The following is a 12,208-nucleotide window of genomic DNA, read 5'->3' as shown; positions in this document are numbered from 1 at the left end:
TCCCCCGGAGGTGGGAAGGGCACCCGAGGGGAGGCTGTGTGGGGCACTCAGGCTGGTGGGTCTGCCGGCGGAGAGGCCAGGGGCGGTGGCCTTGGTGCACCCGGGGCGGGGCTGCCGGGCCTCACGCTGCTTTGCAGAGACACTCGCTACCCAAGCAGAACGGGGTGGGGGGTTGGGGGGCGTGGGGGAGGCTGGTGGGTGGTCGACCATCCCCCGGAGGTGGGAAGGGCACCCGAGGGGAGGTGGGAAGGGCAAGGCACACCTGGGCCGCCTCTCTGTTGGCCAGCCCAGCTTGGCACCGAGTCCCAAGTCAAGGCTTCCTTCTGGTCGAAAACAGAGCCCACACACAGCTTGTACCTGTGCCCCGCAAAGACTCCCCCACGTTGGCAAATGGAGACGCAGGCACAGACCAGCTTGTGCACGTCTCCTATGTGGAGAATCGCCCTAGCAGAGGGTGCTTCCACGCAGCCCCAGCCCCAAATTGCCTTAACAGGGAGGGAACTTATTTCAAACAAGACATTTATTAGGTGGCGGAAGGATAGTGACGGGCACAGGGACGGGAGCCTCGAGGGTCTGGAGCCTGGGATCCTGTCTCTGCCCTGGAAAAGCTGCCTTTCTTGTGTCCTCTTGAGAATGGTGTTCCGGGAGGACTTCTGCCGGGTTCCTGCCTGCAAGCAGTGCTGACGTCTTGGTCCCCAGGCTCCTAGAGGGGTAGACACTCAGGCTGGTATTCCTACCCCCCAGACTTCCCCACCTCAGCGTCTCTCTCTCTCCCCCATATTGCCCAGTCCTGTCCAGTGCTGACTGGTGGTCTTCTAGCCCAGGGTAGGACCTGTCACCTCCCAGAAACCTTTCCAGCCCAGACTCACCTCTGCTGGTAACCCCAGAACTCCCAAATCGGCAGCATTTACCTGTGAAGAGAGAACAGAGTCTGTGAAATGATCTGGGCACCAGTGGCCCAGGTGTGGGATACACATCCAGGGTCTATCCAACCCGTGCCAAGCCTTAGGGAGGCCCAGACTCAGTGGCTAAATGGGTCCCCTGGCCCTGGCCACTCACTCGAGTTGCTGCAGTCGAGCCGCCTCCTCCTGCAAGCCCATGTCTGTGAGCAAATCTGCAGCGAGCTTGGCGCTGAAGTCCTCACGGTAGAAAGAGACCATCTTGTCTGTGAGGTCCACCACGTCCAGCGGCCCGAGCGCCCCCCGGGGGATGACCCGAAAACCCTCTGGCAGCTTAGCTGCCCCCAGCTTCAGCTTGAACTTCTTGAGCTCATCTGCAGTCAGGTTCTCCAGAGTCTCCAGGATGGCGTCTCTCTTCTTTCCCATGGCTCAATCCTGATCCTTCTGAACCGCTTGGGTCCCTCACCTACAGATGCCTGTCCTTTTCTACAGTAGGTGGGGCGGTGGCCCTGGAAGGTGTCCCAGGGAGGAGGCTGACCTGGAAGCTGGCCAGGGGAGACTTAATCCAATCATCTTCTGTCTAGTTGGACCAGGCAGGGCCACATTGGCTAACAGTGTCGAGGATGTTTCCAGTATCCTGCAGGAGGGGGTGTGTGTGTGGGGGGCAATTTGTCACACCCATGGGCGAGGCATGAATGGCTGGTCCCATGACAACCTGGAAGTCATATAGGCAGGAGGGAGCCGGTGGGCTGGAGGGCTAGGCACTCCCAGCTCAGGGGTGTGGGCAGGAGCTTCTGGGGCCTCCACAGTGCATGCATCTCAGGAGTCACAAAGTGCATGGTCTAGGGCAGGAACTGCCCTTAGAGGCCATAGTTTGCAGGGAGGCTGATTGGGTATTCTGCTCAAGTGCTGCTTTTCAGTAGAGGGTGAAGGCCAGAAGTTGCATTGCTCCTTCACAAACCCCACACTCACATGCACACCCCCTGAAATCTGCTGTGTACCAAGCCCTGGACCATGGAGAAGACCAAACTGCATTTATGTTAGCCATCCCCCAGAGACCTGTGCTGAGGGGCTGACAGCTGAAGGCTTGGGAGCAGGGCAGGCCAGGCTGGGGCCGGTTACTGAAGGGGCGTTCGGACAGTAGCACCAGTCTGCCGAGGGCCTGGATTTCTGTCCGTGGGCTTGTGGGGTGGTGAGATGCCGGTCAGGCTGGAGGAGGCGCTGGCTGGAGGCCGAGGCAGAAAGGGTAGGCTAGCGTGGAGCTGTGGGTTGGGGGTAGCAGTGGCCCCTCTTTATGCCTCCAGACGCAGCTCCCGCAGCAGAAGGTGCAGCTGCAGGAGGCCTGCACCCGCAAGGAGAAGAATGTGGCCACGCTGGAGCATCAGCTGGTGGAGGTGGAGGTGAGGGCTCAGGTGGGAGCCTGGGGAGAGGGGTGCAGGCTGAGGGTTCCCTGCCAAGCGCTTCTGCCCATCTGCCCCGTAGGAGACAGTGCGACAGTTCCGGGGAGCGGTGGCGGAGCAGCTGGGCAAGATGCGGGTGTTCCTGGCTGCCCTGGAGGACTCACTGGACCGAGAGGCCGAGCGTGTGCGGGAGGAGGCAGGGGTCGCCTTGCGGCGGGAGCTGGCGGGCGTGAACTCTTACCTGGAGCAGCTGCGGCAGATGGAGAAGGTGCTGGAGGAGGTGGCTGACAAGCCACAGACCGAGTTCCTCATGGTGAGCGCTGGGTGACCTGTCCCCGCCCCTCCCGGACTGGGGCTCCAGAGATGTCATCCCATTGTGAGAGAAGGGGAGAAGGGCCCTGTGAGGGGCCGCCAGAGCCAGGCTCGCCTGGGGAGGACGGGGCCCCGGGCCTGCTCTTCTGGTTGTTCAGGGCGGGCGCTGCCCGAGGACCCTGTAAGTGGGTGCCCGCCTGTCACGGACGTCCTTCCAAAGCAGCGTGGGGCCTCTAGGGAAGGGATGCCTTTTCCTAACTCACGTGAGGTGAAGGGCTGGGGTGTGTTGTGTTCTGGGTTTCCTTCAACTTTTCTGACCCTGCCTGTCCCCACCCCCAGTATTCCTGGGGTCCCCTCGATCCTCAGTGCCCAGTGTCCCCTGCCTGTCTCACTCCCTTCTCTTTTTCTCCCTGTCCAGAAATACTGCCTGGTGACCAGCAGGTGAGTGCAACCTGGCCCGCCTCTGCCCCCCTTTGCCCTCACAGTCTCGGGGACACCGGCCCACCCTCTACTCCGATCCAGCCACTGCCATGTCCCTGCGCTTTGTGTTGAAGGCACACGTGACCCTGACCTGGTCTTTAGCGGGGCCCTCCCAGGCGGCTGCTGGAGACGGAAACCTGGGCATCATGGCAGCTCCGTGCTGCCTGCAGGGCAGCGGGCGGTCAGGGAAGACACCCAGAGGGCTGTGCTTGAGCTGGGCGTGGGGAGTGAAGGGTTGGCTGGTAAGGAGACAGGGGCAGGGCGCTGCAGATCGGGGGCACAGCAAGAGCAGGCTGGTGAGTGGGCGAGGAGGGGAGGCAGGTGGGGGCAAACTGAAGAGGCTGTTTCTTTCTTAAATTGTGGTAAAATAGAACATCAAGCACACGGACGTAAGCGTTTTCAGCATACGTCTGAAGTTTGGTGGCATTTGACACACTCACGTTGTGGGACCATCACCACCATCATGTCCACAATGTTTTCTCTCTCCAAACGGAAACTCCAGCGGGGAAGCTTTAAATCAGGCTTTAAATCCTGTCCCCGCCACCGCAGGCTGCAGAAGATTCTGGCCGAGTCGCCACCTCCAGCCCGTCTGGACATCCAGCTGCCTGTCATCTCGGACGACTTCAAATTCCAGGTGTGGAGGAAGATGTTCCGGGCGCTGATGCCAGGTACGGGGAGGGAACAGGTTGGAGACAGGAACCTGTTCTTGACTGTGTGGCTCCTGGGAGACTCCAGCAACACATAGAGGGCCCCTTTTTCCCAACTGGGGAGGTCATCCAGGAAGGTGCCTATGGCTCTCTTATCTTTGGGGTTCCCCTGTAACCTCAAAACTTGCTTTGGGGGGAGGACCTTAGAGGTGTGAATTTATAGGTGGGTGGGTGACATGGTGTGCATCCAGCTGGAGCTGCTGCTGGCGGGGTTTGGGCCTGGGTGCGAGCACTGACTCCCCGCGTGACCCCTCTCTGGTTCCTGCCCCTTCTGGAGATGATAGTCTCTGTTCATGGGGAACGGGGGTGTTCAGGATCTGAAGAACTGAACCCTGGGAGACTGGCCGGGGTCAGGCATGGCTGTTGGTGGCTTGTGTCTGGGGAGAGCCAAAGCTCAGCTTTCCCTCCCTACCCAAAAGCGAGAGAGCACTGGGGTGCAGAGCATTGGGAGACACCCCTACACCATTGTGCACAGGGAGGTCACACAGCTGGGTGGGGTCTGCACTAGGCTTCCTAAGGGTGACCAGGCCCTTTTCTGGGCCTCAGAAGGTGAGTTACACGCCTTGAATCCACTTCGTCCTCCTCAAAACTGGCCCGGTCCTATGGTCTCATTTCACATTTGAGTTAACTGAAATCCACAGCCCACAGGAGTGAGGTCTCTGCCCAAGCCCGAGCTGAGGGGCTAACTTGGGGCGAAAGCGCTGGCTGGCACTGCCGGCCAGCATGCAGGCTGACCCCTGTCCTTCCGGCAGCGCTGGCGGAGCTGACCCTGGACCCCAGCACAGCGCACCCGAGCCTGGTGCTGGCTGCCTCGGGCCGCCGCGTGGAGTGCTCGGAGCAGAAGGCGCCGGCGGCCGGCGAGGACCCGCGCCAGTTCGACAAGGCGGTGGCGGTGCTGGCGCACCAGCTGCTCTCGGCGGGCGAGCACTACTGGGAGGTGGAGGTGGGCGACAAGCCGCGCTGGGGCCTCGGCGTGATGGCGGCGCAGGCCAGCCGCCGCGGCCGTCTGCACGCCGTGCCGTCGCAGGGCCTCTGGCTGCTGGGGCTGCGCGAGGGCAAGGTGCTGGAGGCGCACGTGGAGGCCAAGGAGCCGCGGGCGCTACGCACCGGCGAGCGGCGGCCCACGCGCATCGGCGTCTACCTGAGCTTCGGCGACGGCGTCCTGGCCTTCTACGACGCCAGCGACGGCGACGCGCTCGAGCTGCTCTTCGCCTTCCACGAGCGCCTGCCGGGGCCCGTGTACCCTTTCTTCGACGTGTGCTGGCACGACAAGGGCAAGAACGCCCAGCCGCTGCAGCTCGTGGGGCCGGAGGAGGCCTGAGCCCTGCGTCCTGGGGAGGGGCGCAGAGCCCTGGGAGCCTCGGCCTGGAGGGAGAGTGGGAAAGGGGGTGCAGTGCGGGCTAGGGTTTGGGGCTGGGCACTTAAAGAGTCCTGAGAAGTTGGGGCTTTGCATGAAGAGGGTTCTGCGTGTGAGTGAGGGATGCAGGTGGTTGTGGGGGGCGGCACGTGTGAGTCGGCTCAGTTAGGAAATCTTACTTGGAGAACACAGGTCAGGGGTTCCAGGAAGAAACTGAGGTGCAGGGAAGGAAGGAAAAGAGCTCAGGGGTCTGGGGAAAACTGAGGGAGTCGCTGGCGGGCTCTGTAGACTAAGAAGCCCCTTTAGTCTCATACTGTCCCCCCAAGGCCTCAGGGAAGGGGTGTTTTGTCCCGGCTCCCCGCTTCGAGCATGCCGCAGGTTCCCACGTAGAGCACAGATTGCTGAGTCCGGTCAGTAGGTCTCAACCAGCCCAAACCTGTTCCTTTCTAACAAGTTCCCCGGTGACCCCGATGCCGCGGCTACAAGAGGGATCACAGACACCCCACAAAAGGCGGATGAAGGCGCGCCTCTGCTCAGCCACCTGCCCTTGTGCAGGCCGGTTGTCAGGTTGCTGTCCCTCTCAGGCGCTGAAGGCCATTCTTCTATTGTACGTGCCTCCATTCAACAGCCGCATTTTGGGGTCCATGCTGGAGAATAGAATGGTCCCCCTCTGTCCCTTTGCCTCTGGAATGTGTTACTGGGTGTCTGGCACTGAGGAAGTCCCCCAAGTTGCTAACCAGGCCAAAGGGCCCAGCGTTCACCCCAGCCCTGACCCTCATGCTGTGAAGAGCCCCCTTGCCCCGCTGACCCCTCGCTAGTCACTTGCCTTCTGTGGTTCTTGCTCAAAAGCCCACTTCTTGGGCCCTGGAGGTGACAGCTACTGTTCTCCGGAGGGGGAGGCCTTTGTGGATTCAGGTGGCAAGTAAAGGAGGCTGCCCCCCCCCCCCCTCAGCGAGGATGACGCCTGGAGCTCTTCAGCTGGCAGGCAGGCTGCTGTGGATTGGGAAAGGGGGAGAGGCCCCTGCTCCTTGGAGCCAATGTGAGGATTTTCTGGGGGTGGGAAAATAGTAGGAGGGGTAAGAAAGGCCTAAAGACCTGACTGGGGGTGGGGGAGTCACTCCTCGTGGTGTTTCCCAGAGGAAGGCCCGTTGGATCTTGGCTCTGAGACAGAGAATTAATTTGAAAAGTTCTTTCATGCTTGAATACAGAACAATAAAGTAAGTGAATGCTTTGGTTGTAAATCCAGCACCATTAACAAGTCTTTGTATGCTGACTCCTTCCTTATTAAATCTCTGTGGAGATAAATGACTTAAGGCTGGGTGGTGACCTCTTGGCTTCCACTCTTGACTCATCATTTTCTAAAAACCCAAATGTGGTCATGTCATTCATTTGCTCTAAACTTTCGAGTGATCCTCGTTGCCCACGGAGAAGGCTCCAGATGTCTGGCTCAGCATTTGGGTTGTCTGGCTCAGCATTTGGGGTACTTGCTCTTCTCTAGCCTCCTGTGTACTTTGTGCCAGGGTGCATCATCACTGGTCAGACTGAACTTCCTACACTCCCATGACACAATTCTTCTAGCAGTGGCTTTTCCCTCTCACTCAAACACCATCATTTCTTATCCTCTCTTGGCCCCATGCCTCCTTTACAGGAGGCATCTCTGAAGAGCCCCCATCCTGGGTGTTGGGGGAGGCTGGGCATTATCCAAGCACCCAAAGCCTTTTCTAGGGAAAGGGGCTCCCTGAGAAGCAGTTGCCAAGACAAGATTAAATGTGTAAGGGCTATATGAGGGAGGATGGCCGCGTGAGAGGACAGGGGCTGTTAGATTGTCATGCCAGTTGACCCCGAGTGAAGGAGAGGTAGGCAAGTTTGGGTGGGGTGGCCTCAGCTGTCATGGGGACTCCTGCAGCCTGGCTGCCCCTTGCAAGGGCCCTGCGTGGCTACGGCATCTACTCCTCGGCCGGGAGCAGCCTGTGAGGCCCCCTGGGCACAGGTGCCATCCCTCTGCAGCTGCAGCCTCAGTCACTTGCCCCTCATTCAAGTTACATGAGGAAACTTTCTATTCCCGGCCAGCACAGGTTCTCCGGCTTCAGCTGCATGCATTGTGGGAAATGACTCCCTGACCTTGCCCGTGGCTGGTGGTGTGCCAGGTGGGTGAACCATATGTCATCTTGATGGGACCAGTTTGCGGGAATGCTGCCTCATCCGCACATTTCATGTTGCATGGCAGCCACCTGGCCCAGGCAGATGCTGGGCGTTAAGTCCAGGAAAATGTGAGCTGGAAAGTACCAAAGGAGCAGCCGTTTCTCCTTTAGCGCTCCCCCTGCTGGCGATTCTGGGAACCAGCGTAACCGGTGCTCAATGGTTTCTGTGCGGTAATTTCCTGTACAAAAGACGACTGTGGTGGTGGCACAGGGGTGATTTGGTGATGGGAAACCCATGGGGATTACAATTGAGATGAAAAAAAAATGTGAAAAATGATGTAAAAATAAACTTTAAAAAAAAAAAAAAAAAAAAGACGACACCTGCCAGGTGCTGACCTGCAAGTAAAAACATTTTGAAGAGCTTGCTATGTGTCAATGACCTTATACCCATATCTCATTTGTCTCACTTATCCCTGCAACACGAAGTCTCCCAACAACTCGCTCTCCACTCAGCTCTGTCGCTCTGCCCCTGGGGTTCAAATATCCCCTGGGCAACTCATGGTACAGCCACAAGGACCCGAATCCACAAGTGCATGGGGCATCTTGACATATCAACGTTGTGCCAACATGATTCTCATTATATGCTGGGTGGTGGAAAAGTTGTGTAATTTACTGACAAGTAGGCACTGAAAATATGTTTGTGTGGAAACACACCTAGTGGAACACAGAATCTACATGAAAATTTGATATTGAACAAGAGCTGTCCACAGAGTTTTGCATTGGTGCTGACTGTGGATTAGGCTTCCAAATGTTCATGGAATGTTCTTCAAATTATTAAAAAAATATGAATGATGCAAAAATATACCTAAGAACATTTTCCAGATAAGGAACGTTCTGTATAACCAGTGCCGTCAGTGTGAATGTCTTCTCTCCCCCCACATTAGGAGTAACTCCTGTTGTCTGGGTGTTGTTTTTCAGGACTTATGGTACCGATAGAGACCCATGGAAAAGAGACAACGATGTTTCTTTCCATATAAATGTGCCAGGCTGCCCATGAACACAACCTACGGTTCTTCCCATTCCGTGACATGCCTTTTTCATTTGGTCAGTTATCAGTGGATTTGCTCACATTTGCATAGACCGTGGTGCTCTGTAATGTCCACTGAACAAACACGCCCCTGCTTACTTAAGTATTCTGTAGTGAATTGAGGGCTTTGCAATCACAAGCAACGCTCAAAGGCAGACGGGTGGAGGGGCAGTGGTGGAGTTTCTGGGGTCTCATGCATGTGCCTTTAGAATGCTAGTGTTCCCATTGTCTTGTGGACTTGGGGAAAAAAACGGCCAATGGGAAGGACTATGTGGAGGTGGGGCTCACAGAGGGAAGCGCTGGAAGGGGTTACTCTAGCAGCCAGCTTCTCACTGGTCTCAGCCACGGTCAGGAAGACCGCATCGCTTTTGGCCATGTTCAGTCAGTCTCATTCTCAGACTCAAAAAGGCCCGGCCTGGTGTGATTCAAAGTTTCAACACCGCATTCGATGTAGATGGCCTGAAGTGGGAAGGGTGGGGCACCTGGTCCTTCATTCTCTTCTCATTCTTTCTTCTTCCGGGGAACTATCCCCTGCCGGCTCCAGGGTGGGGCTCTACACGGGCTCTGGCATGACACCTGCTTTCAGGGGAGGTCTCCCTGGGCTCTTCCGGGGTGATGTGGGTGCACTGGGACTGGCCCCTGTGACAAGCCCTCAGCAGCCGCCTCACCTGCCTCTCCCCAGGTGTTAGCGCTGGCAGTAGATGCAGCCGCCGTATCCCTTTGCCAAGGCAGTGCTGTGCGTGGGCTCCCCTGCTCTTGGCCACACTGCCCAGGCCCCCCGGGCACTCTGGGGTTGTCTGTCCCTCCCCTGAAACCCAGCTCTAGCCCTCAAGTTCCTGTGTCAGGTTCTCCTGAGAACTCGCCAGCCTTCACCTGGGCCTCCCAGCTCCCACCACCCAGGGCAGGAGAGGGACCTTTGGCCTCCATGAGGTTCTTTGGGAACAAGCTCTCACTTGTTTTGAGGTGGAGCTCAAGGGGGAAGCCCCCCAGCTCCCTGTTTCACCCAGGTGGGTACTGAGAGTGGCACTTTCCAGGCTGGACTTGTTTGCTCACGAGCTGCAGAAACTAGGCCTGACGCCTTGCTCGCCTCTGCTTTGGGCTTTAGACAAAAATTCCATCTCTACGTATTTGCACTCCAGACACATGAGAATAGAGTTGCTCTAATTCTTCTTCACTTCTCAGTATTAGCAGACTCATTTTTTTTTCCTTTTCTTTAAAAAAATTATTCATTTTGCATAGAAGAACTGGGGTATAGACCAGAGGGGTGTGTGTGTGTGTGTGGGGGGGTGACAGGACTCACCAGAGACAGACTGGGGGGCAGAACAGATGGATCAATGAAGTACACTGCTGAGGGGAGCAGCGGCTGAGACAGATGAGGTCTGTGGCACCTTGTGGGTCAGCTCCCTGGCCGGGATTTGAATTCAGGCCATAGTTTCACTAAGACAGCCCCGAGGCCACTGAGGAGGCCCTCTTTTTCCTCCTTTTCCTTTTTGGCACATTTCTCAGCACTTGTATTTACTGACGGGTCATGGTTCCTTTTCTAAACACTGTCTGTTCTCATCACTTGCTCCTTTACCTGAAGGTCAGGGTGGCTCTCTGTCTTCTGTGCACATACTTGTGTTACATGCTCGTGTTCTGGGTGCTTCCTCCTAATCAGACCACTTGTCTTTTAGCTTGTTGATGGAGTGTGTGTGTGTGGGCTTTTTGGACCTGGGTCTGTAGGACTTTAAGGGTGATGAATTCTCCCCCAAATGGCTAGGGGTTGGGCCAGGGTATCTGGGTTTCTGGGAGACGAGTGCAGGTGGGGAAGGGGGCGCAGGGACAGATGAAGGGTTTGGGGACATGGGGAAATGCCTCAGCATTCTACAAAAGCCAGGAACCAGAGAAGGCTGCCGGCCAGACCAAGGGCCCTGAAGGAAGGGTGAGTGGGAATCGGGGTGGCGTCCTAGAGGGGGTGTTGTTGGCAAAGACTGCACACCTGTGGCCATAGGCACCTGTGGTGCACTGCATCTGCCTGGCTTTTGATCCTTTCTTTCTTTCTTTCTTTCTTTTTTTTTTAAAGATTTATTTATTTATTCATATAGAACTGGGATACAGGCCAGAGATGCGGAGGGTGAGAGGATTCACCAGAGACAGAGTGGGGAGCAGAACAGGCAGATTGACGAAGTACACTGCTGAGGGGAGCAGCGGGCGGGTCAGGTCTGCCGCGCCATGTGGTCACCTCCGGGGCAGGCGGGGATCGAACTCATGCAGAAATGGCTTAAGCTTCTTAGTGCTGTGCTTTAACCCGCTGCGCCACCAGGGAGGGCCTTGATCTTTTCTTAATAGGAACTTCAGCCAATTGCTTATTCTACAGGTGAAGAAACTGAGCCAGCCACAGGAATTCGTTTCCAAAGCAATGTGGTAAGCCAGAGACTGAACATACGTTAGGAGGTCTCTTTCCCAACTCTGAGCTCAGAAATCTGTTTGAGACATCACCCGGCTTTTGTTAGCGGGAGATCCCTAGGGCAGAAACCATATACTGTTTTTCTTTAGCCACAAGGACACAGACTAGGATTATGCGTAAAGCCTTGTTCATACACACTCACCAAGTCGTCTGTTTGCTCCTCTCTATTCTGCCATTTCTTGAAAAATAAGGACACTCGTGAATGCCAGTGTCAGATTCTTTTTGACAATTTACTTACATGGGGTTCCCCCACCTCAGCTTCCATCTCCCCCTTAGAGAGGACTCTCAGCTTGGGTTTGTGTTTAACCATTTTTCATGCTTTTAATGATAATGTGCGATTTTTGTTTCATTTTACTTGGTTTTGAACAGTGTCAAAGGGGCATGAAAATAGTTTGTCTTCTGGGACTGATTTATTTATTTATTTATTTACCCCTCTACTCCCCAGAGGATGGGAAAAAAGTCTTTTATGATGAAAATTTCAATCCCACAGAGCAGAGAAAAGAGGACTCCACAGCTGTCTGCCAGCGTCAACAATCAGCAAGGCTTGCTGGAGTTGCTTCACCTTACATGTTTTTCTTTCTCTTTTCCTGGGATGCTTAAAAGCAAACCTCAGACATCTTAGTTCACTGAAGCCCTTCCTGCTGCTGATGTACATTTGCAAGCACGTGTTTAAGGGAAAGAGCCATCTTTCGTATCAGGAGACATGAATTTATAAAAATTGCTTTAACAAAAGCTACCGCTCGGTTGTCAGAACACTGTCTTGGCATTGCACTCATCTGTGTGCCCTTCGGTACTCACTTCTGTTACATTTCCTTACAAACCATATCACTATTATCACCCCTTAAAAAAATCAACAATTTTTCCTTAGCACCAGGGACCTGCTTATTTGACTTAATATTAGATCACTAGGATCCAGCCGCTGACCCTACATTTTTTTAAAGATTTATTTATTTATACATATAAGCGCTGGGGTGTCTAGAGGGTCGGGGACCAAGGTGGTGGTGAGGGCATGGGTGAGAGGATTCACCAGGGACAGAGCGGGGAGCAGAACAGGGAGACTGACGAAGTGCACTGCTGAGGGGAGCAGCGGGGGTCAGGAGAGGCCTGCTGGGCCCTGTGGCTCGGTTCTCCAGCTGGATACAATTGCAGAAGTGGCTGCCACTTAGCTTTGCAGTGCTGTGCTTTAACCAATTGTGCCACCAGGGAGGGCCCGCAGTGCTCCCTGAATCCCCACTAGGAGTGAGGCTCCAGTGAGGTTTGGGAGGGGTCCCAAGGAGAGTGGGCTTCGGCCTCCAGAGCTTGCAGCTGGCTGAGAGGGCCAGAGTGGGTGTGCTGCTGTAACAATACTGCACGACTCCACATCCTTTTTTTTTTTTTTT

The 12,208-nt window shown here is 55.7% G+C and overlaps 2 protein-coding genes across 2 annotated transcripts; one reads left to right on the top strand and one right to left on the bottom strand.

The window, feature by feature from the left end:
• Nucleotides 1-1,055: 1,055 nt before the first annotated feature.
• PYDC1 (PYD (pyrin domain) containing 1) lies at nt 1,056-1,325 on the bottom strand. Its single transcript, XM_004691672.1, has one exon. It carries the CDS (start codon nt 1,323-1,325, stop codon nt 1,056-1,058), a length of 270 nt encoding a protein of 89 aa, XP_004691729.1.
• Nucleotides 1,326-1,590: 265 nt separating this feature from the next.
• TRIM72 (tripartite motif containing 72, E3 ubiquitin protein ligase) lies at nt 1,591-5,730 on the top strand. The gene is made up of 6 exons (XM_004691671.2): nt 1,591-1,601; nt 2,179-2,299; nt 2,382-2,612; nt 3,030-3,052; nt 3,641-3,759; nt 4,551-5,730. The coding sequence occupies exons 1-6, from the start codon at nt 1,591-1,593 to the stop codon at nt 5,117-5,119; spliced, it is 1,074 nt and encodes a 357-aa protein (XP_004691728.1). The 3' UTR covers nt 5,120-5,730.
• The last annotated feature ends 6,478 nt before the right edge of the window (nt 5,731-12,208 follow it).

This window comes from Condylura cristata, unplaced genomic scaffold (assembly GCF_000260355.1).
Source record: "Condylura cristata isolate star-nosed mole 26May11 unplaced genomic scaffold, ConCri1.0 scaffold00032, whole genome shotgun sequence".
NCBI classification, from domain to species: Eukaryota; Metazoa; Chordata; class Mammalia; order Eulipotyphla; family Talpidae; genus Condylura; species Condylura cristata.
This window is presented reverse-complemented; position numbering and strand designations above follow the sequence as displayed.

What these genes read in the sequence shown, in the direction of transcription:
- PYDC1 (XM_004691672.1), bottom strand. Translation starts at nt 1,325, where the DNA reads ATGGGAAAGAAGAGAGACGCCATCCTGGAGACTCTGGAGAACCTGACT.
- TRIM72 (XM_004691671.2), top strand. An exon ending in CACAGACCGAGTTCCTCATG is followed by an intron (nt 2,613 to 3,029) that starts GTGAGCGCTGGG and finishes CTCCCTGTCCAG; the next exon opens with AAATACTGCCTGGTGACCAG. An exon ending in GTTCCGGGCGCTGATGCCAG is followed by an intron (nt 3,760 to 4,550) that starts GTACGGGGAGGG and finishes TCCTTCCGGCAG; the next exon opens with CGCTGGCGGAGCTGACCCTG.